Source organism: Elephas maximus, chromosome 22 (assembly GCF_024166365.1).
Source record: "Elephas maximus indicus isolate mEleMax1 chromosome 22, mEleMax1 primary haplotype, whole genome shotgun sequence".
In the NCBI taxonomy this organism is placed as follows: Eukaryota; Metazoa; Chordata; class Mammalia; order Proboscidea; family Elephantidae; genus Elephas; species Elephas maximus.
Genome location: NC_064840.1, coordinates 24,282,130 through 24,304,479, shown reverse-complemented (window position 1 = coordinate 24,304,479; position 22,350 = coordinate 24,282,130). Strand labels below are relative to the sequence as shown.

The 22,350-nt window shown below is 48.5% G+C and overlaps 1 protein-coding gene across 7 annotated transcripts in view; it reads left to right on the top strand.

The window, feature by feature from the left end:
* Positions 1-13,922, top strand: part of DEPDC5 (DEP domain containing 5, GATOR1 subcomplex subunit) — a 148,360-nt gene extending 134,438 nt beyond the window's left edge. For 3 of the 7 annotated variants that reach the window (XM_049865358.1, XM_049865361.1, XM_049865357.1), the window contains exons 38-42: positions 1,777-1,946; positions 5,184-5,355; positions 7,979-8,039; positions 11,509-11,591; positions 11,757-13,919. In XM_049865358.1, coding sequence (XP_049721315.1) covers positions 1,777-1,946; positions 5,184-5,355; positions 7,979-8,039; positions 11,509-11,591; positions 11,757-12,049 — 779 coding nt within the window. In that variant the 3' untranslated portion in view covers positions 12,050-13,919. Of the gene's footprint in view, positions 1-1,776; positions 1,947-5,183; positions 5,356-7,978; positions 8,040-11,508; positions 11,592-11,756 lie in introns of all 7 variants that reach the window. The other 4 variants (XM_049865362.1, XM_049865366.1, XM_049865363.1 and 1 more) reach the window with 3 other exon arrangements.
* Positions 13,923-22,350: the final 8,428 nt, after the last annotated feature.

Sequence of the window (22,350 nt, the reverse complement as noted above, 5' to 3'; positions counted from 1 at the left end):
CCCCTCCCTCCTGACTGAAGCACATCAAAATCACTGACTCAAGAGTTTGAGCCAGAGGGGTTTGGGGACCATGGTTTCAGGGGACTTCTAAGTCAATTGGCATACCAAAATCTATTAAGAAAACATTCTGCATCCCACTTTGGAGAGTGGTGTCTGGGGTCTTAAATGCTAGCAAGCGGCCATCTAAGGTGCATCAATCAGTCTCAACCCACCTGGAGCAAAGGAAAATGAAGAACACCAAAGACACAAGGTAATTATGAGTCCAGGAGACAGAAAGGGCCACATAAACCAGAGACTCCATCACCCTGAGACCGGAAGAAGTAGATGCTGTCTGGCTACCACCAATGACTACCCTGACAGGAAACACAACAGAGAACCCCTGAGGGAGCAGGAGAGCAGTGGGATGCAGACCCCAAATTCTCATAAAAAGACCAGACTTAATGGTCTGACTGAGACTAGAAGGACCCCAGTGGTCATGGTCCCCAGATCTTCTGTTAGCCCAAGACAGGAACCATTTCAAAGCCAACTCTTCAGACATGGATTGGGCTAGACAATGGGATAGAAATTGATACTGGTGAAGAATGAGCTTCTTGGATCAAGTAGACACATGAGACTATGTGGGCAGCTCCCGTCTGGAGGGGAGATGAGAGAGCAGAGGGGGTCGGAAGCTGGCTGAATGGACACGAAAATAGAGAGTGGAGGGAAGGAGTGTGCTGTCTCATTAGGGAGAGAGCAATTAGGAATATATAGCAAGGTGTATATAAATTTTTGTATGAGATACTGACCTGATTTGTAAACTTTCACTTAAAGTACAATAAAATTTTTTTAAAAAAAGGAGTTTGAGCCAGTTTATCCTTGTCAGTGATAAAAGCCATGCCGGGCTTCAGCTTGCAAAACTGAGCACTAAGCTGGCCACTTCAGATAAAAAAATACCATTGGACTGAACGGGGGCAGAGGAGGTAATTGTTTATAGAAATCCTGGGTCTGGCAGTTCCCGGCCAGGTTACCAGCAGATCTCTACTTCTGTATCTGTTTCAGTCCCTCAGTCTGGGCAGGAACTTGACTGTCTGACAAGTCTCTAAAACCTCCCTCTTGGTTTGTGAAGGATTTCTGAGTTGGAATCCCAGCTATGGGTCAAGCAAGTTTGCTACTAACCCAGGATCCTTGAGCAACACACGGTTGATGGAACTAGGTGTTAGGCTTTGTTAGGCAGTTCCATTTCTTCAGAAAAAAATACGGAATTACTACTTTCCTTGGCTGAAACCAGGAAAGCAAGACTTCCTCTTCTCTGTGATCTGGACTGTGTGTCCCAACCTCAAGAGCTGGGTTTCAGCCTGGCTCAGGTTCTGATTTTGTGATCTTGGCCAACGAATTTTCCCTCCCCGGGCTGCCGTTTGTTCATCTTTAAATAGACAGACTGGATTAGATTAGGGGTGGCATACTACAGCTTAACCAGACAAACCCAGCCTACATTTGTTTTTGTAAGTAAAGTTTTATTTAAACACAGTTGAGCCCATTCATACTCTAATGGCAGAATTGAGTAGTTGTGACAAAGACCATATGGTCCACAAAACCTAAAATATTTATTATCTGGGCCTTCACAGAGAAAGTTTGCCAACCTCTGGATGAGACGATTTCCAGGGAACGTCTAGAATCTACAATTTCCTATTGGGTGACTCTGCAGTCTCACATCTGGATGCTTAATTGTTTGTTCTTCTCCCTCATCCCACTTTTCCTTGCCCTCTCTCTTGGGGTCCCTCCTGTGTGCTGACATAGCTGCCACTGTCCCAGAGCAGAGGACGGTGACCCTGGACGTCGATGTGAACAACCGCACAGACCGGCTCGAGTGGTGCAGCTGCTATTACCATGGCAACTTCTCCCTGAATGCGGCTTTCGAGATCAAGCTACACTGGATGGCAGTGACCTCTGCAGTGCTTTTTGAGATGGTGAGTGCCTTCGTGTGCTGGGGTGAGGGTCTTTGGCTCACCTTGCAGAGGTGTACAGATTCATGTCACTTTTTTAGTGCAGGCTCCTATCACCTTCCACCTAGATTATTGGGATAAAAAACAAAAAATCAAACCCGTTGCTGTTGATTCCAGCTATAGTGATCCTATAGATTATTAGAATATAGACTCTTTAAAAAAAAAAAATAAGCGTAGTGAAAAGTTCAAATAGTCAAAAAGAGGCTAGACCAGGGTTTTTCAACCTCGTACTCCTGACACCTGGAGCCAGATAATCCTCTCTTGGGAGGGAGGGTCTCCTGTGCAATGTAGGGTGTTGAGCAGCTTCCCTGGCCTCTACCCACTAGATGTCAGTAGCACCCACCCTCAACCCCTGAGTTGTGACAACCAAAAATGTCTCCAGATATTACCACATGTACCTGGAGGGAGGTGGGGGCATTGCTGCAAGTTGAAAACCACTGGTGTGGAGTCTCTCTCCCCGCTTTGTCCTAGTTCCCTGGAACCTCCATGTAAAAGCAGCCACTGCTACCACTTTGCTGGGTGTACTTCCGTAGAGATTCTATGCATATACAAAACCATGTTACTTTTTTTTAACAGAGAGGATAGCATGTGACATAGTATACAATTTACATTGTGTTTTTCTCATTGCCCATATATCTTCCATATCAGTTCAAAGAGATCTGCCTTGTTTTTAATGGCTGCAGATTATTCCATTATTTGTTTGTACCATAGTTTACTTAAACTAGTCCCCCATTAATGAGCACTGCTGCTTTTGACTCAGTGGTTTTTCAACTGAGGGCAGTTTTGTCCCCTTTCCCCAGAGCATTTGACAATTTCTAGAGAAATTTTCGGTTGTCACAATTGGTAGGGGGTGCTTCTGACATCAAGTGGGTAAAGATCAGTAGTGCTGCTCAACATTCTATAATGCACAGGACGGCCCCACAACAAAGAATTAACTGGCCCAAAATGTCACTAGTACTGAGGTTGAGAAGGCCCATTTTAACTGGTCATCCTGCTTGTCTTTCCTCCTTCTAGGCCATCCTGGCTTGTCTCTCTAATCAGACCACTCCCTCCTACACTAAGAAGCCATCCCTGGCCACTCCCACCCCCAATCCCATTGTCGCTAGAAGAAACACTCCTTAGCCAAACTGTCAATATCTTCTAAGAGCCCCCTTAACAATCTTGAAGTTAGATGTTAACCCTCTTGCTACTGTCTTTCACATACTCTCCCCTTCAGCCAAAAAGAATCTTTTTTTTTCTGCCATCTCAACTGAGTCCTACCTCCCTCCCAACTTGACCCAAGCACCCTCATTACACAACTGAGAGCAACTGGAAAATTCAGAAAACATTTATTAAAAGCTAGGAGATGGCCAAAGAGAAATGAGCACAGCGTTGGCTGGCAACATAGATTCTTTGTTCAGGGCTCATAGGCTCAGTTTTGTCCTACATGACAGAGCATCCCAGGGAAGAGACTTGTCTGGGTCTCCGTCAGCCCGGCCCCCAGTCTGCTTCCACATGACATTAGCACCTGAGAGAGACCTTCCCTCGGGAGGGATTCCATCAGGGGAACATCCTGAAGATCCAGGTCAAAAAAGAGGCCCAGCTGCTGTCCACTCAGCTGCTGGAGGACACTACCTCCTTCCCAGCTGGTTGACACCAGGCTGACACTCCCTTCAGGCAAAGGTAACCCTTGGTCCCAGTGGGCTTAAGTGGTCTCCTTGCAGGCCCTAGTAGGCAACTGTATCTCAAAATTACCATGACTGTATGCAGAGAGGTGCACATACAGTTACAGTTTGGCAGTGAGAACAGTATTTATTTCCTTAGAGGAATTCAGCAATTATTTTTTTAAAATAAACTTTTTACATCTGTTCATATAAAACACACTGAAAGCTGCTAATCCCTTTTATTTTGTTACAAGTTTTTAAAAACCTGTAGTGCAGGTTAATTATTATTTTAAGGGAATGCCCAAATGTGTTAAGTATCAGATTTTATTAGAATAAATATTACATAAAATAAGTTATTGACTAAGGCTTGGAAGTTATTTTGGCCAAAAAGAAATTTTGCTTTTTTGTTGTATTGTTGTTGCTGTTATGAGGAGAAAAGTTGAGTGGTATCCCTCAATTTTTTTTTTATTGTTTATTGTGCTTTAGGTGGGAGTCTACAGTTCAAGTTAGTTTCTCATACAAAAATTTATACACATATTGTCATGTGACCCTAGTTGCAATCCCTATAACATGACAGCACACTCCCCCTTTCCACCCCGGGTTTCCCGTGTCCATTCAACCAGCACCTGTCCCCTTCTGCCTTCTCATCTCGTCTCTGGACAGGAGCTGCCCATTTAGTCTCGTGTATCTACTTGAGCTAAGAAGCACACTCTTCACGTGTATTATTTTATGTGTTAAAGTCCAGTCTCATCATTGTCTGAAGAGTTGGCTTCGGGAATGGTGGCACCCCTCAATTTTTAACGTAGAATATTTAAGTCAAGATACAGCCAAACAGTATTTTTTTTTTAATGGTATGTGGCACGAGCCTTGTCCATATGCCTGAGCCACATGCATTAGCTTTTTAAAAATATACGTACATTTTATGGTTAAAAAAGAACCTCAATACCTAGAACATTGTCATGGTTCCCCAAGAAAATATTATTGATGAAGAGGTTTGTCTTTATGCCTCATTAACTTTCTTTCTCGCTCTTCATGGTGGACTTCTTTTGGGAGTTTGCCATGGAGCAGCTCTTGGTCCGTTAGGCCAGGGCTTGTTGCTTCTGGCCAGAGGCCACTGCAGTCATCATGTACTCTGCGTCATGTTCTCCTCAGCCAGCCTGAATGGGTTGTTTTCCTGTGTGATGGTTTGGACTCACTTAATTTTTGAGAAAGGACAGAACAGAAGAATTTAACTTATATTCTCTGACCTTTCTCCAACATTCCCTAGAATGAGAGAGGTATTTAGGAGGCAAGAAATAGCTCTCTCCAGTCAGCTCATTCCAAAAGGAAAGCAATGACGAGAAACCATGTGCTTAACTCACAGATTTTTTCGTATTTGTTGGGAGTTAAGCTGTGCTTCTTCCTGTCCAGGACTGGCCTGGAGCCAGTGAACATTAATAAATGAACATGCTGACCCATATGTGTGCCGCCACTCGTGCAGTTTTGCTTCTTGAGAAGCATTTTGTCTTGTCTGAAAGAACTTGGAGATGACACTGTTTGTTTCTGTTCTTTCCACCAGGTCCAAGGTTGGCATCGAAAAGCTACCTCCTGTGGTTTTCTGCTGGTCCCAGTTTTGGAGGGACCCTTTGCACTGCCCAGTTACCTGTATGGTGATCCCCTTCGTGCCCAGCTCTTCATCCCACTCAACATCAGCTGTCTGCTCAAGGAGGGCAGTGAGCACCTGTTTGATAGTAAGAGATACTCCCCTCTGGAGGTTCTGTCTCTATGAGTAAAATGTCCCCCCACCCCCCATACACACAAGGATGCCTCTGGGTATCTCATCCACACAGGCTAGTGCAAATTGAGGGACTTTGGGTAAGGGCCAGAAAGGACCTGGGTTTTTATTCTTGCTCTTCACTTGGTCTGTAATCCTGGACAAGTCACTTCATGTCCCTGAGTCTTGAATTCCTTACTTCTCCCTACTAGTGGAGTAGCTAGAGCTGCTGGCCAACCTCAGAATAACCATCATAAGCCTAGAGCAGAATGCTGGTGAGAGATGCTTTCTGCACTGTGATGCACAGTTGTGCTCTGGGTCTCCCCAACTCCTTTCAGGGATAAAGCCTAACTGGTCTAGGCTGGAGCCCTGGTGGTGCAGTAGTTAAGAGCTAAGCTGCTAACCAAAAGGTCAGCAGTTCAAATCAACCAGCTGCTCCTTGGAAACTCTAGTGGCAGTTCTACTTTGTCCTGTAGGGATACTACAAGTCAGAATCGACTTAATAGCAATTTTTTTTTTTTTTTTGGTTGCGGGGTGAGTGGGGAGTCTAGGCTGCAGGAATCTGAACCTGCAGGGGGGATTGAAAGCAAAATAGGAAACAGTGTCCTATTGTGCAGAGCTGTGGTGTGTCAGCACCTGGAAGACTGCATGTGACTCAAGTCCTACATCTTAAGGATGGCACATCAGAGCAGGAAACAACTCTAGGAGACAGTGGAACCTGGATCAGAGCTCTAGGAACAGGGATGTCTGTCAGAAACGGAGCACCTGGGCCAGCGCTCCTGCGGCTCAACCCCAGCCCACCCGACTCAGAGGGCAGAGGCAGGGCGTGTCAAAGGATGGGGCCCACGTTTTATCACCAAGGGCTCATCGCAGGTGAACATACAAACAGCTCCTAAGAGCTTTCGATGAGTTCACAGATGTTATTTTTTATTATTGCTGCTGATACATCAGAAGCTCTTTAGTTTCTCAGATATAGAGATTATAAACGTGAAAGAAATAACTTTTGACCTAAGGGAAATGCTTTCTTCTTATGCCCTTCCACAGCTTCTAAGTCTGTGTCATGGTTTACAGCAGAGGCCTGGCCCAGAGGGAGAGGAGGTCTCACAAGGTGGGGCTGCCAAGCCAAATATTCCTGGGCTTTTCCTATGACAGGATGCCTTTGTGGTGCAAACCGTTTTTATTTCAAAGGCTCATGTATATGTCCTTTGTTTACAATTTAGAAGACATTTTTGTATAGATGCAATGTTCTCGGTGATTGCTGGGACCCCAGGTAAGACCCATAGAGCCACTGGAGACCATAGATACCACAGTACGTTACAGTCCACAAAGCGCTCTTTGCACACACACGTTCTCATTTAACATCACAGTGTAGCTGAGTGAGGATCATCATATCTGACTATCCTGAGCCAGGAGGCACCTCATACTGTTGTTTTCGTATCTTGAGGGGGCAGAGAGTTGCTCCTCCACACTGCCCAGAGATTCTTGCGGGGGGGTTCTGCCTTTGCTGTAACCACACAGGATTGCTTGCAGAGCTGGCATCGAGGGCATCTTTCTGTGAGTTGATGGTTTTCCCTGCCAGTCGTAACCCAGTCTACAGGACTAGCAGCCTCTCTTGGTTACCATGGTTATAGCTGAAGAAAGGCATCTTAGTTTAAATGAATAAGGACTCAAATCTGAAATTAATTTTCTTACTTCTGTGCTGCTTCTCTTCCTGTTAGCTCCTCTTCCGATAATATTAAATTCGAACTCTTAAAAATCTGACCAGAATGTGCTATGTATTTTTTTTCCCTCAATTGAAGCCAAAGTCTTCTCTTTTTTTTTTTTTTACTCTAAAGGTTAAAAAAAAGAGCCTGAAATCTATCCTAGATAGAAAATTCTGAACGTGGAAAGAGTAACAAAGCCACCACAGGCAGCCCTGGCCTTTGGGATGTCATGTGAACTCAGCCATCAGCCCCTCCCTCCCAAAACTAGCCCTGGCTTCATTGCCTGGTGCCCTGTGACAACTGCCTCTTTTCCTCCCACCTCCTCGCTCGGCTTCTGGTCCTCAGCAACGGCTGAGCAGGAAGAGAGGGCTGTAGTGATGAAATGGGGGTAGGAGAGGGGACTCATCCTCTCTGCTCCTCTCCCCAAATGGTCACTTAGGAAATTGATTTTTATATTTGCTTCAACTCCCCACCCCTAAAATGGAGCTTGGAATATTGCTTTTCCTTATGGGGAAATGGAAGATTGGAAATTAAAAAAAAAAAATTTTTTTTTTTGGCTCTTTAGAAGCAGATATCATGCTCTTTGTAGTTTTTGACATAAGAAGTCATTAGAATAAGTCTTAATTTGATTTCTGATACCTCACACGGAGGTGCTTGCTGAGGACATGTTCATCTTTCTAGACCCTAATATAGTTTGAGAGGGGGATGGTGTGAACATACAGCTGTCACTCTCATTGCCCTGTGGGATGGAGGCCAGTCTTCCCGAATGTGTGGCAAAGCAGAACTCAGGCTCAGGGGGAACAACTGCTGAGAGTAGTGTAGGGCCCAGAGGAGCAGACCCAGGGAGAGTCACAAACCCCCTCACCACAGCTCAGCATTTACTCTTCTTTCTTTCAGGCTTTGAACCAGAGACATACTGGGATCGAATGCACCTTTTCCAGGAAGCCATTGCACACAGGTTTGTCCCTTAGCAAGAGGTATCAATGTTTATCTTGAACAGCAGTTACCAGAGTGAAACCCAGTTCCAGCGACAAGCTCATTACTTATCTCTGACAGAACTCTGCCATGGTTTCAAAGATAGACACCACTGCTCCAGATCCTGTAGCTGTTGCTTTTCAGACCTTGTTACCTTCTCCTTCCAGTTGAGGGGAGTCTATACAGCTTTTTCCTTAGCCTCCACCAAGACCCTGTGCCAAGCTATTCAGGAGACAGCATGAAAGGAGAAATTGTAAAATGCGTCAAGAGACCCTTGACATGTGTTGAAAAGACAATGGTTAAAACACAATAGCTGAATCAATAAGTATTTACTGAGCACTTAATATGTGTGCCAGTGAAGGCCTTTCCTGTGCTTAGCTGTTTACCCCCTCAAAGCAGTCCAGCAAACCACTAACTCGGTGTCCAATTGCTAATCCATATTCATTATGTTGAAAACAAAGCCTCCCTTCCTTGCTTCAGTAATCCTCTTGCCACACCTTCTTCAGTGTCATGGTCTCCGCTTACTCAAGCATCTCTAGCCATTACCACCTCGCCCCCTACATTACTACCTCACCCCCTACAGACACAGGATGAAGGCCAGACTCTTGAGTCTCCGCTAACCAAGTCTGGCTCCAGCCTACCTCTGCACCTCATTTTGTGCTTTTGTTTATCGACCTATCTCAGAAGCTTAATAAAAGCTTGTGGAATGAATGTAAGAGCAGCTAACGTCTCTCCTCCAGCAAGAAAGGGTGCAGATTCGGGGTGGAAGGGAGAGAGTGCAATGGTCATTGGGAAGGAGTGTTGGGGTGGGAAGCAGACGGCCTGGTTCAGCCTCCACCTCTATCAGCATCTGGCGGAGGAACTGTGGGAAGTCCTGGAATGGTTTAGCCTTCCTTTTTTCACAGAGCTATGAGGATTAGACTAGCTCCGACCTCACAGGGCTGTTAGGAAGATCCTTTGATGTTCCTGGCTCCTAGTCAGTCCTCAGTAGACAGTAGTTATTATGAATGACCCCAGCTAATTGATGTGTTTATGAACAGGCCTTATACAACTTGCCTCAGGCATCACCAGCAGTCATTGAACTGTTGGTGGTTGGAAATCACCTAGGACCTGGCCATTGCCAAATCTGCTTTTTTCTTTGCAACATCTTCATTGTAGATCCACCTTAGTCCTGGTTCTAGTTATATCTTCTCTAAACCACTGCCATTTCCTCCCCTTCAGCCAACTTTTCTAGCCTTAGCTTTCCTTATATGTTTTCTGCCTGATCCCGTGAATCAACTGTACTACACTTGGCTGTGTGTCCCTTCACCTAACCCCCTCCCCAACCTTCTACATCTCTCCCCCTCTCCCACCCTCCACACCTAATACCCTCTTATCTTCCGCATCTAACATCCTCCCACCTTTCACACCCAACCCTGTCCCACATTCTACACCTAAACCCCTCTCCTGTCTTTCACATCTAACACTCACTTTCCACACCTAAACCCCTCCCACCTTCTATGCCTAAACCCTTCCCCCACCTTCCACACCTGAGTACCTCTCCCACCTTCCACCTCTAACACCCTCCCACCTTTCACACCTAACCCCCTCCCCACCTTCTAAGCCCAACCCCCCCTTCAACACCTGTCAGTCTTCTTCCATCATGAATTCCCAGGTCCCTTCACTCTGAATTCTTCCTTCCCTTTCTGTCAATACACTGTCCATCTGTTATACCACTAATTTGGGGGCCCCTGGAGGACAAGGATATGTATTTTTCTCACTTTTGTTTAATACGTGGCTTGTGAATGGACTAGAACTCTAGATGGGAATGTGGCTCTGAAATGAAACATTAATCAAAATCTAAACCCGTTACTGTTGAGCTGATTCTGACTCATAGCGGCCCTGTATAAGTGAAGCATTAGCCCACCCAAATAGTCCATCTCAGAATGAGCTAGAAAAGTGCCCAGCTTCCCAGACCCCTGTGCTCTGGCCCCCAGCTCCTCCTCCATCTTCATCTGGGCAGTTGGGAGGTTGGTGTGTCCCCTTCACAGGGACTGGAGCCCTCGCCCTCCCTGTGGTCCTGCCTCACATTCCCACTGAATGGACAGTGAGGGGACCATGGCGAGCTAAGGAAGAAGAGAGGCAAGAGCATGCTTGTCACTGGCCATCTCTGGCCAGGTCGTGTGGTCCATGCTAAGTAAAAAAATAACCTTGATTAGAAAGTAGAAAGGAGAGGATAGCCACACCCAGAGCCCTTCCTGTGCTAGGCAGAGAGAATCAGCACTAGATGATGGAGCTTACAGTGCACATTTGTCTGTTTGTCTAGCTTGCATATTTAATTTCATGAAAATAATGACTGAGACCCAGTGTAAACTGGCAGCTTGTGTAGAAGGTAAGACAAAGCGCCTCCCCTAGGCAGATGTCTTACCTCCTTTAGTTCTGCCTTCATCACTCCTTTATTACCCCAGCCCTCAGACTGAGAGCAGCAGCCACATCCGTCAGCACGTCCTCTACAGCATTTAACAGGTGGAACTGTAATAAATGTGCTTGATTGAAATGGGAAAACCAGGAATAGAACACATCATAGATGACAAATGGCTTCTCCTGCCCATTTCTAGAGCCCCTAGTGCAGTGGTTAAGCACTTGGCTGCTAACTGAAAGGTCAACAGTTTGAACCCACCAGCATTCCATCGGAGAAAGATCTGGCAGTCTATTTCTGTAAAGATTTAAAGCCTTGGAAACCCTATGGGGCAGTTCTGCTCTGTCCAATAGGGTCTCTATGAGCTGGATTGACTTGACAGCAATGGGTTTGGGTTTTTTTTTTTTTTTTTGGTTGTCCATTTCTAGGACACAGCCAAACAGAATCCTAGACTGGTGTGCCTCACATTGAAGAAAAGGATTCCAATTAAGATACATCATTCCATTTCAGTTCAGAACCTTTACTGAGAACCTACTATCTGCTTAGCAGGGGAGAACAGTGAGGAAAGAAGTGTGGCTGAGGTAAACTAAGAATAGGGTTCCTTCCCTCAAGGAGTTGATAATGTCAAGTATGTGGGTAGATGTACATTCAACCAGAGGGGATTCCAGCAGGAGCCAGAGTAGTGGTACTGGATGGGAAAGGCACCAATGCACAGTAGAAAGGTCTGATGGGAAAGCTGGGGCATGGCAATAGGGGGGATGGCTAGGCAGAGATGAGGGCTGGGTGAGGAAGGGCTTCTCACTCAATGCGGTGATGGTGATGGGGCTGAGGAGGTGAAAGGAGGCCAGGTGGGAGTTGGTCTGGTGAGTCATGTTAGGGGAGAAAGTGGGAAACAGTGAGGACAAAATTAAGCAGCTTAACGCTGCATCTTGAAAGAGATCTTTCCAGCTCCCTTTATCTCAAGCTGTCAGCGAGTCTTATTAACCACACTCTCTCCCCTTTCTCCCTTTACCTAAAGAGCCTTAACCAGTATATCTTCCTGTCCTTCCCTTAGGTTTGGGTTTGTACAAGATAAATATTCTGCCTCTGCTTTTAACTTCCCTGCTGAGAACAAGCCTCAGTACATCCACGTTACAGGTGAGAAGCTCCTGGGCAAGTTGGGAGGTGGCCTATGAGGCAAGAGCATGAGCCCTGAGGGGCCTGGCCCTGTCCACAGTGGTAGCTCCTTCCCTTCCCTTGAGCCTGTGGTAGCAGAACCACCCTTTCTGTGGCTGCGACATAGTTCTACCCCTCTCTCTTCAGGAACAGTGTTTCTGCAGCTGCCCTACTCCAAGCGGAAGTTCTCAGGGCAGCAGCGTCGGCGGCGGAACTCCACCAGCTCTACCGGCCAGAACATGTTCTGCGAGGAGCGGGTTGGCTACAACTGGGCCTATAACACCATGCTGACCAAGACATGGCGCTCCAGTGCCACAGGGGACGAGAAGTTTGCCGACCGGTTGCTGAAGGACTTCACGGACTTCTGTGTCAACCAAGACAACCGGCTGGTCACGTTCTGGACAAGTTGCCTGGAGAAGATGCATGCCAGTGCCCCATGAAGTGGGCTGCTTGGGCTGGAGGCAGGGTGCTGGCTGTGCTTGCATTGGGGGCAAGGGAGGTGAACCCTCACCTTGAGACATGTGCGGAGGATTCTGGTTTTGCTGTTGATATTCAATAGGATCCAGTCAGGCTCTGGGCGTCAGGTGTCAGTGTGCCGCTGTTAACAGGCGGGGGCCACTGCTTCTTTCTGGTCCCCCTACCACCCACAAGTGTTCCTCCACTGCAGGAGAAAGACTTTGGAGGCAGCTGCTGCCGCTGCCACCACCCAAATCCCGCTGGTGCACACTGAAAGCAGGTGGGAGGCACAGATTGTCTGTGGGAGGGTGTCAGCGGCTGGGAGGGGGTGGGCAGCCACCATGGATGCCCTCGGAGAGGGACAGCTCCGTGAGTGTCCTTGTTCTCCACCACCTGTGGGATATCTGGAGCAGGATCTGCTGCTCCCTGTCCATGAGTGGGCACAGGTGTAAGATAAACTTATGAAATAGTGTACAGTAGGCTCACACCAACTGTATATACCTGTAAATATCAAAGGAAAATAAAGCTCCTCTAGCAGCAGCTCTGTCCCCAGCCTGGGTCCCTACAGCAGCAGCATACCCTCGTCTGGCAGTTGGGCCATGGCACCAGGGTCATAGGGTCACTGAAGTAGCTGCAGATGGTATAGGGTACTTTGGAGTTTACTGACTTGGGGTCTACCTTACTGAAATCTTTCAGTGAGCTTACTAAAAGATTTCTCTCACCAGCCCTTGGGCAGGAGCAAAGATAATTTTGGTTGAGACTGGGAAGCAGATAGTACAACATACTAGATCACTGCAGACTTGTGCTGTCAGTGGTGAATCTTGCTCAGAGCCAGGCATTCTGAGAAAACCAGAGGAAGCCTCTGTGACTGTGTTCTGAGTCCCGTTGCTCAACAGGATAAATCCCAGCATGGTGCTGCTCAGCCTCAGCACCCTGCCCCTAACTTGCCCCATGGAGGTGGGGCTGCTACCAGAGGCTAGAGCATGACAGTTAGCACCACCTCTTATCTCTCCAGGCCTAGTTAATCATAAGCCCTGTAGACTCTACTCCTCAATAGCTTGTGAATCCACCCACTTCGTTCCAGGCCCTCTGCTACCACTCGGTCCAGCCCTCCATCAGCTTTCTCTTGCACACCAGGAGAACTTCCCAACTCTTCGTTCTGTCTCTCTGCTTTCATGCCAGGCTGTTCTCCATTGGCAGCCAGCCGAGTCCTTTTTAAAAACCAATTTGGCTGTTGTTGGTTGCTGTCCAGTCGGCTCTAACTCATGACAGCCTTATGTATAACAGAACCAAACATTGCCTTTTCCTGCACCACCTTCAATCTCACTGCGCCCACCACTTATTTAGAACACTTTGGTGACTTGAACTTCAAAAATCTTAGGCACAGCCCACGGGGCCCTGCACAATCTGGTCCCAGGCTGTTTCTCCAGCCACCCTGGCCCTTGTGCAGTCCTTTGAACCTCTCAGGCTCTTCACTGTCTCAGATCTTTTGCACACACTGTTCCATCTGCCTAGGACACCCTTCCCTTCCTCACCCACTCTGCCTCAGTATCTCCTCCTCAGCAGCTCTTAGCTCAGATGTCACTTCTTCAAAGAAGTGGACTTAGGTACCCACTGGATCTTCCCTGAACACCTAGTGTTTTCCCTGACATTTACAACTTACCTATTCATCTTTTTGTTCCTCAGCAGTGAAATAATAGTGGATGCTAGAGACGTGGTTGTTGGCTGAATGCATGAAAGAGTGAATGAAGGAACTCTGGTCTTGAGTGCTGGGCACTGGTAATATATCTGAATCTCCTCCCCCTAGCTGGGCTCCAAAGTTTCTTATCTGTAAAATAGAGCTGTTGATGCTTCATGTAGGCATTTTGAGAGAATAGGTGTGTTCGTATATGTGAATTCACACTGGTTTATTCCTGGCATGGAGCAGGCCTTTGGTAAAAATCAATTTTCTTTTCCTTTTTCACCTTCCCTTCTCTTCGACAAACCATCACTTCTCTCTGAGTGTCAGTGTCCTCATCTTTAAAATCAGAAGCCATCTTCCAGCGAGGTTGAAGGTCAAAAGAGCTGTATGTCAAAGGACTTATAACAAGAAAGCAGTCAATGGATGTGGCTGCTCTCAGAGTGCCAGATGGGAGTCATCTTCACTGTGTTCCGAGCTAGCTTCCTGAGCGGTCGTCCTGCCCACGGCCACTGCTGGCCTGTTCGGGTCACGCAGCATGCTTGTTTGTGATTCTCAGTATCTGGTCTGGAAGCCTCTGCTTTCTGCCGCTCTCATAACTCGGGAGAAAAAGGCTCAGAGAACAATTGGCGAAAGGAGAGCTGACTGATGATAGAATGCTGGGCACTTGCCCTTCAGAGCCAGACCTGGAACGCATACGCCCTTGAGCTCTGTTACCCTACCAGCCTGCTGTCTCTCATTCTACCTCCTTCTACCCAGTGCCCCCGCCAGAATCCAGATTCACACTCGATGCCGCCTCCTCCATCACCCAGCCTTTCTACCTCCTACCTACCCCTCAGATCATCTCACCTTTCTCCATCCCCAAGGCCCAAGTGCAGGGCCCGGCCCTCCGGGAGCATTTGGTTTGATTAGACATGGAAGGTGTGTGGATGCACTTCAGAAGCTTGCCATGAGATGTTGATGTGAATGACCATCCCTGGTGTAGAGGGAAAAACAGTAGGCTTGGGGCCAATAGTGTCTAGGTTTACATTCCAGGCCTGTCATTGTTTAGCTGTTAGAAAGGACTAGAGACCGTTTTTGTCTCCCGAGTCTGTTTCCTCAGCCGTCCCCCTCGGCCCTCACTCTCTCTCTCTCTCTCTCACACACACACACACGTGCATACACTTCTGAGTATTGTCCTTCTGTGCTGTGACACCATAATTATCTGCTGACCCGTTTCAGCTCACTAGGCAGAGAATCCCCCTAAGGCAGGCACCAAGCCTCTGGTCTCTCCCCAGCCCTTGGCACCCACTTCAGTTGATGGGAGTTGGTGAGGGAGTCAGTGAGATCCAGGGGGCAGTGCAGGAGGCCCCCTCACACCTGAGCTGCCAAAAGGACCTCCATAGGATCACTTGACCTCACTCCCTCCATCCATGGAGTGAGGGAAGGTACTTATTTCTGCAGAGAAAGGAGGCCGTTGAGGCCTGGACACAGACTCGATGAGCCTGGGCTCACCTCAGCATGGGGGTTGGGGGGATGAGGGTGATGAAATAAGACAGGAACCTTAGAGCAGAGGGAAATCTGGCCCAACCTCTCTTCATTTTCCTCAGATGAGGAAATGGGCTCAGAGGGACCTGCCCCAGGCTCTAGCTAGTTAGGGAGCCAGGTCTTCTGACTCCCAGTGCAGTGGCTGTCTAGATACATGGTTGTGGTCAGTAGCATGGTGGTTAAGAGGGAGGGCTCAGGAAGCAGGTGTCTGGATTCCAGCAGGGCCACCTGTCAGCCGCGTGACCCTATTTAAGGCATTGTGCCTCTCACAGCCTCAGCTTCTTCATCTGTAAAATAAGAGGATAATACCACCTCATAGTGGGGATATGAGACTCACGTGAGTGAATGTGGGCAAAGAGCTTAGCCCAGTACCTGAGACTTTGTAACCCCTCTGTAAATGTTAGCTATTACAATGATTATCATTGCTGCAGACTCTATGGGCCCCAGTAGTTTAGAGAAGGGAACAATCACAGTGGGATGGAGTAGACAGGGCAGAATTTAAAGTGAAAGTAGGCTTGGGCCTTATAGGATGCATAGGTGTCAGAGTGGTGAGGAGGAGGAGCCTGTGTCCCCACATGGGCCAGAGGGCTGTACTCTAACAGGCTGTGTAGCTGCTGTCATCATTCTGTCTTGTCTGGGAAAAGTTTTCTGTTAGCAGAGGTGCCCTTGCCAAGATTAGGGAAGAATGGCCTCCTGACCACACTGAAGTGGCTGCCCTGCTCCTGCCCAAGTGGAGCAGGGCATTGCACAAGGTTGGGCAGCCCTAGCAACATTTCTTAGCTACATGATGTGGTCAGGGGTGCACACAGGCCCTGGCATCCCAGGGGTAGCCCCAATCGGCCCCCAGGATGTAGAGACAGAGCTGGGGTGGGGAACCATACAGGGTGTGGGATGCTGAAAAACATGGTGGGAAAAGAAAAGAGACAGAGAGACATGTCACTTTACCAAAGGAACCAGAAATAAGGCTAAAAGGCTGCAAAGCAGAAGTAGCTGTCTTAGCGCCTCACCCGAAACCAAACCAAACCCACTGCCGTCGATTCTAACTCAAGGCAACCCCGTAGGGTTTCCAAGGCTGTAGATCTATACGGAAGCTGACTGCCATATCTTCTCCCATGGAGCAGCTTGTGGTTTCAAACTGCTGACCTTTCAGTTAGCAGTCAATTGCCTTAACCACTACACCACCAGGGCCTCCTAGCTCTTCATCCAAAAAAAAAAAACTCATTGCCGTCAAGCTGATTCCAACTCACAGCCACCCTACAGGCCAGAGTAAAACTGCCCCATAGAGTTTTCAAGGAGTGCCTGGTGGATTCAAACTGCTCGCCTTCTGGTTAGCGGCCATAGCACTTAACCACTACACCACCAGGGTTTCCAACTCATAGCCAGTGGCTCTCAAATGTTCCTATGTGTAAGCTCTTAAAATGCAGACTCCAGAACCTCCTCCCAGAGGAGGCCTGGGACTCTGCATTGTAAGCAAACACTCCCAGTGATTCTGCTATCAGGGATCCATCTGAGAAATGCTGCCCCAGATGTGTTTTCTGAGTTGCTTCTTGGCTTATGCTACATGTGGCTCTAACCTGCCTAGAAATCCGATTCTTAGGCCAAAGCAGATTGGAAGCGGCTCACTGGAAGGCAGCATGGAAGAGGCAGAGTGCCCGGCAGCAGAAAGAGTGGCAACTGGCGGCCCAATGGAAACAGGAAGGCTGGAGAACTGCAAACGACTTCCGAAGCCACAGGACCTCCAAAAGCTGAGCTCACCGGGCCAGGAACTGCCAAGAACCATGAAGGACAGGAAGTTCATGTCCCATTTGTAAAGAGACCCATCAAAAACAATTAAATGGAAACTTTGGGTATTAAATGGAAGGAATGCATGGTATATGCCTGAGACACTAAGGAAATCTGTGAGGCCTTGCTGAAGTGGGTAAGAGATAACCCAACCAATTCATTGGCATCAAGTCAATTCCAACTCATAGTGACCCTAGAGAACAGAGTAGAACTGCCCCATGGAATTTCCAAGGCTGTAAACCTTTCTAGAAGCAGACTGCCACATCTTTCTCCCTCGGAGTGGCTGGTGGATTGGAACCACTGACAGCCGAGCACTTTAGCCACCTTACCACCAAAGCTCCTTGGATAGGAGAGTGGGAGAGAAAGCTGAACAGAAGCTTTTACAGGCCTCTTCAGCGATCCAGACATGGTTAACTTGCTCAGCTACTAACTGAAAGGTTGTTGGGTCAAGTTTACCCAGAGGTGCCTTAGAAGAAAAGGCTTTACAGCCTACTTCTGGAAAATCAAGACTTGAAAACCTTTTGGAGTACAGTTCCACTCTGACACATATGGGGTCACCATGAGTTGGAATCGACTCCATGACAACAATTTTTTTTTTGTCCCAGTAACCCGAAAAAGTCAAGATACATGGAATAATAATGGCTGCTCCATTTCTTGAGTGTTTACCGTGTTCTGGGCAGTGTGCATACTTTATGGTGTAATCCTAGCAACAGCCATCATACCAGCTGAGGGGCAAAACTCTGCCCAGGATGGGGAGCCCAAGGCCACACAGTTAACAGCTGGGCCCAGAATTGAGCTTGTGGGGCTCCAGAGCCCAGCGCCTGCCCACTGTCCTGGTGTGCTGGGTCAGTTAAATGCCCCAGCTCTGTCCAGGGGTCCTGGCCAAGGCCCCTGTGCTCCTGTGTTAGGTATGTGGTGCAGCCCTGCTGGAGTACACATCATGTGACATGGCCCCACATACAGGCCGCACCTCTGGTAGGGAGTGGACATTGACTTTGCCCAAGGACCACAGAGAACTGGTGGCGGGGTCATGCTTAGAATCCAGGTCATCTCAGTGGGGAACGGACCCTGGGCACCCAGGCTCCTGTCTGGAAGGCGCTGTTGCTCCTGCCCTCCCAGTCTTTAGCTGCTGTCTTCATCCTGCAAGTGCTTCAGGGCAGCTCCTGCCATCCGGCCTGTGCCACATGCGTGGCCTAACATGCAAGAGTAGTCGGAGGAAAGCAGGTGCCAAGAACTTGGTCCTGCCAGCCTTTAGATTTGACCTCCATCTGCTGCTGTAGCTGCAATCAGGTCCATTTGTTTCCTCAGTGATCAACAGAGGGCCCTTTCAAGAAGAAAGTCTTCCCCTGTGGGCACAAGAAGAGATTGGGAGGAGCTGCACCACCTCAGGCAAACCTGTTTCTCTGTGAGCCCTAAAATGTTGATCTGAGCTTGTCCAGCGATGCGTGGTCTGGGAGAACCTCGGGGACCATCAGTTTCCCAGACCTCTCCCCTTGTTAACCGATGTGGAGCCAGCTGTGTCCTGAGAAGGTGTGACTCTCCTCTGGCAGTTGCAAATGGAACTGAGCCTCTTACCTTCTCTCTGTGCACTTTGAATTGTTCCAGATTGCTTCTCCAGGCTCAATTTCTCCCGTTAATCCTCAGATGTCTCCTAAGAGACAAAAAATTTTACTTTTAAGCCCCATAATACCCTGGGAGAGAAACATTTTTCTAATGCTTCTGATGCTCAGTCAACCCCAGCGGCTCATGTTCTGGGTCCCTCCCCTCCTGCAGTCAGAGAGAATCTCAGACATAATCCGGTATTTTCAAGGAGAAATTTCCAGCCTCTCCTCAAGGTGTGTGTCCTCAGAACTTGAGTAGACAGACCATCCTGAAGAGGGTGGGCAGGGGCTCTGCCAAGGGCAAACTTGTCCTAAGGCTCTCTCAAATGCCTGACGTCTTTTCCAGGATCCTGGACACAGCACTGGTGAGAGCCGGGAGCTCTCCAGGGCTGATCAACCAGGGCAATTTTGCCCCCCAGGGGCCATTTGGCGCTGTCTGGAGATATTTTTGGTGTCTAAGGAGCCCTGCTGGCACAATGATTAAATGTTCAACTACTAAACAAAAGGTCAGCTATTCGAACCTACTAGCCGCTCTACAGGAGAAAAGAGGTGGCAGTCTGCTTCCATATAGATTACAGCTTTGGAAACCCTATGGGGCAATTCCACTCTGTCCTGTTGGGTTGCTATGAGTCAGCTATGGGTTTGGTTTTCTGGTTTACTAGCATCTAATCTAATGGGTAGAGACCAGGAATGCTGCTCAACACCCTACAATGCACAGTTTAGCCATCCACCACAAAGAAGTATTCAGCCGTAAATGTCCATGGTGCTGAGGCCGAGACACACTGAGCTAGACTCTGATCCAGTAAGAGCTCCGGGGGGGCCCTTCTTCTGTGACTTTGGAGGAAGTGGGACCTGCCACTTGCCCCTGCCCCTGGAGATCTGGATCTTTTCTGGACTCTCCTATAGCATTTATTCTCACTAGATTCTGAGGCTAGAGTGGTTAAGAGACCTCCTTAGAGCCACACAGAAAGTTATGGACAGAGAGGGATTTGAACCCTGGTTTTATTTAGTGCTCTCATGGTGTGGGCAGCTCTTGTTTCACTCACACTTTCCTCGGTACATGCAGCTTGCCTTGTGTATAATCTCCTTGAGGGCAGAGATCACTTCTTGCTCATCCTCATATCCCCACAGCACTGCCCGTTACATATTAGGTGCTCATTTAAAATAGATTAAATTCATTCATTCTGCCAACATTTATGCACAGTTGAACCAATGTGAGCCCTGCCCTCCTGGAACTCACAGACATGCAAACCGGCAACTGCAACCCTCTAGGATAGGTCTTGTATTGGTGGGCCATGTGTAAAGCATTACAGACACAGAGGAAGGGGCTTAATTCTGCATAGGGGAGCTGGGGAAGGCTAAAGAAGGGGACATTTGGGCTGGGACTTGATGGTTGTGTAAGAGTTCTGGTGGGTGTGAAGGATAGGAGGGGGAAGGGGATTCTGGTAGTGAAGCTGGGGGCTTTGGCACCACACCGGGTCAGTTAAGAAAAGATGACAGCCTGGGAACTCAAGGGAGAAAACCAGAGAGAGATTTCTCCAAACCTGCCCCACCCAGCCCGCACTTTCAACAACTGATATCCGGAGGGAGCTGAGTGTTGTCAAGTGCCAGGGGTGCAAACCTGTGCAGCAAACAACCCATTTTTAGAAAGCCTGAACCAGCGCATCCCCTGGGATGCTGCCTTTTGGGGCCATGCTCACCTGTCAGCCTTTGCTCTGCCTAGCCTTGGATCTGGGCAGAACGGCGGACTCTAAACACACCCAGGCACCAGTGGTGGCCAGCAACGTGGGTCAGGCAGGCTAGGGAATGATCCTTTTTCATCACAGTCCCAGGTCCAGGCTGCCGTGTCTTCACCATGTGGCCCTGGGCAAACCTCCAAAACCAGCCTGAGCCTTGTCCCTCTCTGTATTGACAAAATGAGAATCATCCAGCCAGCCTTGTGTAACTTGGGTTGTTGTGAGAACCTGGGTGATAAGGGTTGTGAAAACATTTTGAGAACTGAACCACTTCAGTCATGAGGTAGAGTCATTGTTATTCTGGTCTGATTTTAGTGCCAGCTACCTGTGTTATCCTCACTCGACCTCAAGTCCCATGGTGGCCAAATTTGGGTTGGGCTAATGGTGGTGTTTCTCCTGCCTCCTCAAGTGGTCATGGTGAGGCTCCAGTGGGTTTAGCATTGCAAAGACATCTGCGTGATGTCACGTGCGTCCCTGATGGAGGCCAAACATTCTGCTCTGAATGTGCCGGTGGGTCTGCAAGGAACCTGGTCCACCACCAGCTAGTCTGAAGTTTGGGAAGGGAGGGAAAGAAATCAGGAGAAAGATAATATTAAGAGCCTACTCTTATAATGAATCCCAAACAAGCGTGCACCCATATTCCTGTAGGGGTGAGGACAGCCCCACAGGAGGTGGGGTGGTGGAAGTCCCTCACTTCTCAGAGGAGAAAGTGGGTCTCAGGGAAATGAGGACCTTGCCGAGGGTTACTAAGTACGCTCATGGCAAGGGAGGGACAAAAGCCAGCCTTCTTTCTCCAACACCAGGGCCCTTCCCCTAAGAGAGAAAGAGGTAGGACCGAGATTGGTGATAGAAAAAGCAAGCCCCTCCAAGGGGCTTCCCTGGGGGAGCAGCCGTGTCTGGGAAGAAGGGAGGGTATGGCTTGGGGTCTGGGCTCTCTGCACAGCAATGAGGACCGTGCCCCAGGTCCCGGCCCCCCAGGTGCCCCAGTTCATGGTATCCACAGCAGTCACCATTCATGGTTGGCGCTGGGAGGGCAGGAGGGCTCCCTGGGTAGTCTGACACACAGGATGTGTCTCGCCTAAAAGGAGAAGTGAAACAGAGCTCAGTTCCCCTTGCAAGGCCAGACACAAGTCTGACCGCCCTGGCCGGCTGCCCTCTCTCTTCAGCAGGAATCAGGAGACTGGCGGCCACCCTCTGGGGGCTTGGCCCAGATTGGGGGATGACAAAGACAAGCAGACTTGTTCTGGGGCCTAACCTGTTCACCTCTCACTGCACACATCCGGGCATCTCCTTGGGCAGTGTCTGGCTGTTTCAGGCTTTTTGATTCAGACTCTATGGGAGATGGCTTTATATATATAGTTGCCATCTCCTGGCAGAACCGCAACATGCCCAGTCCTGCAAGGGGGCTTTGTTTGTGGTTCATTTGCTCATTTTTCACATGTTCAGTCGTTGTTCTTGGATCAACAAATACATATTAAGAGCCATCTATGTGCCGGGTATTGTATGGATATGGGAGGCAGAAGTCAGAAATATGTTAAACAACATGTTACACAGGTAGCAATTGCTATGGTTGTGAAATAATAGTTTGCGGAGTTGTGGAAAGTGCCCCAGTGACAGAGGACCAGCCTCTGTGAGGCTTGATGGGGACTCGGGCTATCCAGGGGCTCGGGGAAGGTTCCCTGGCTGTTTCCATGAAGACATGATGGATGACAGGGCTTGCAAAGGCAGAGAGGTGGGGGTGGCCTTGCTGTGAAGCCCCTGGGATGGAAAGAAGCTTTGTGAGCCCAAGAGAAAGGTAGGAGCCTGCGTGGCTGGAGAAGGAAGCAGAGGCCAGATCAGCAGGACCTTGCAAGCCACAGAAGGGGTCCTATGGGTTTTGTGCATCTTCAAGGGAAGGAGTCTCTGTCTCTCTCTCTCTCTCTTTTTTTTTTAAAGGAGACAGTGTGACTTAGTTAAAACAT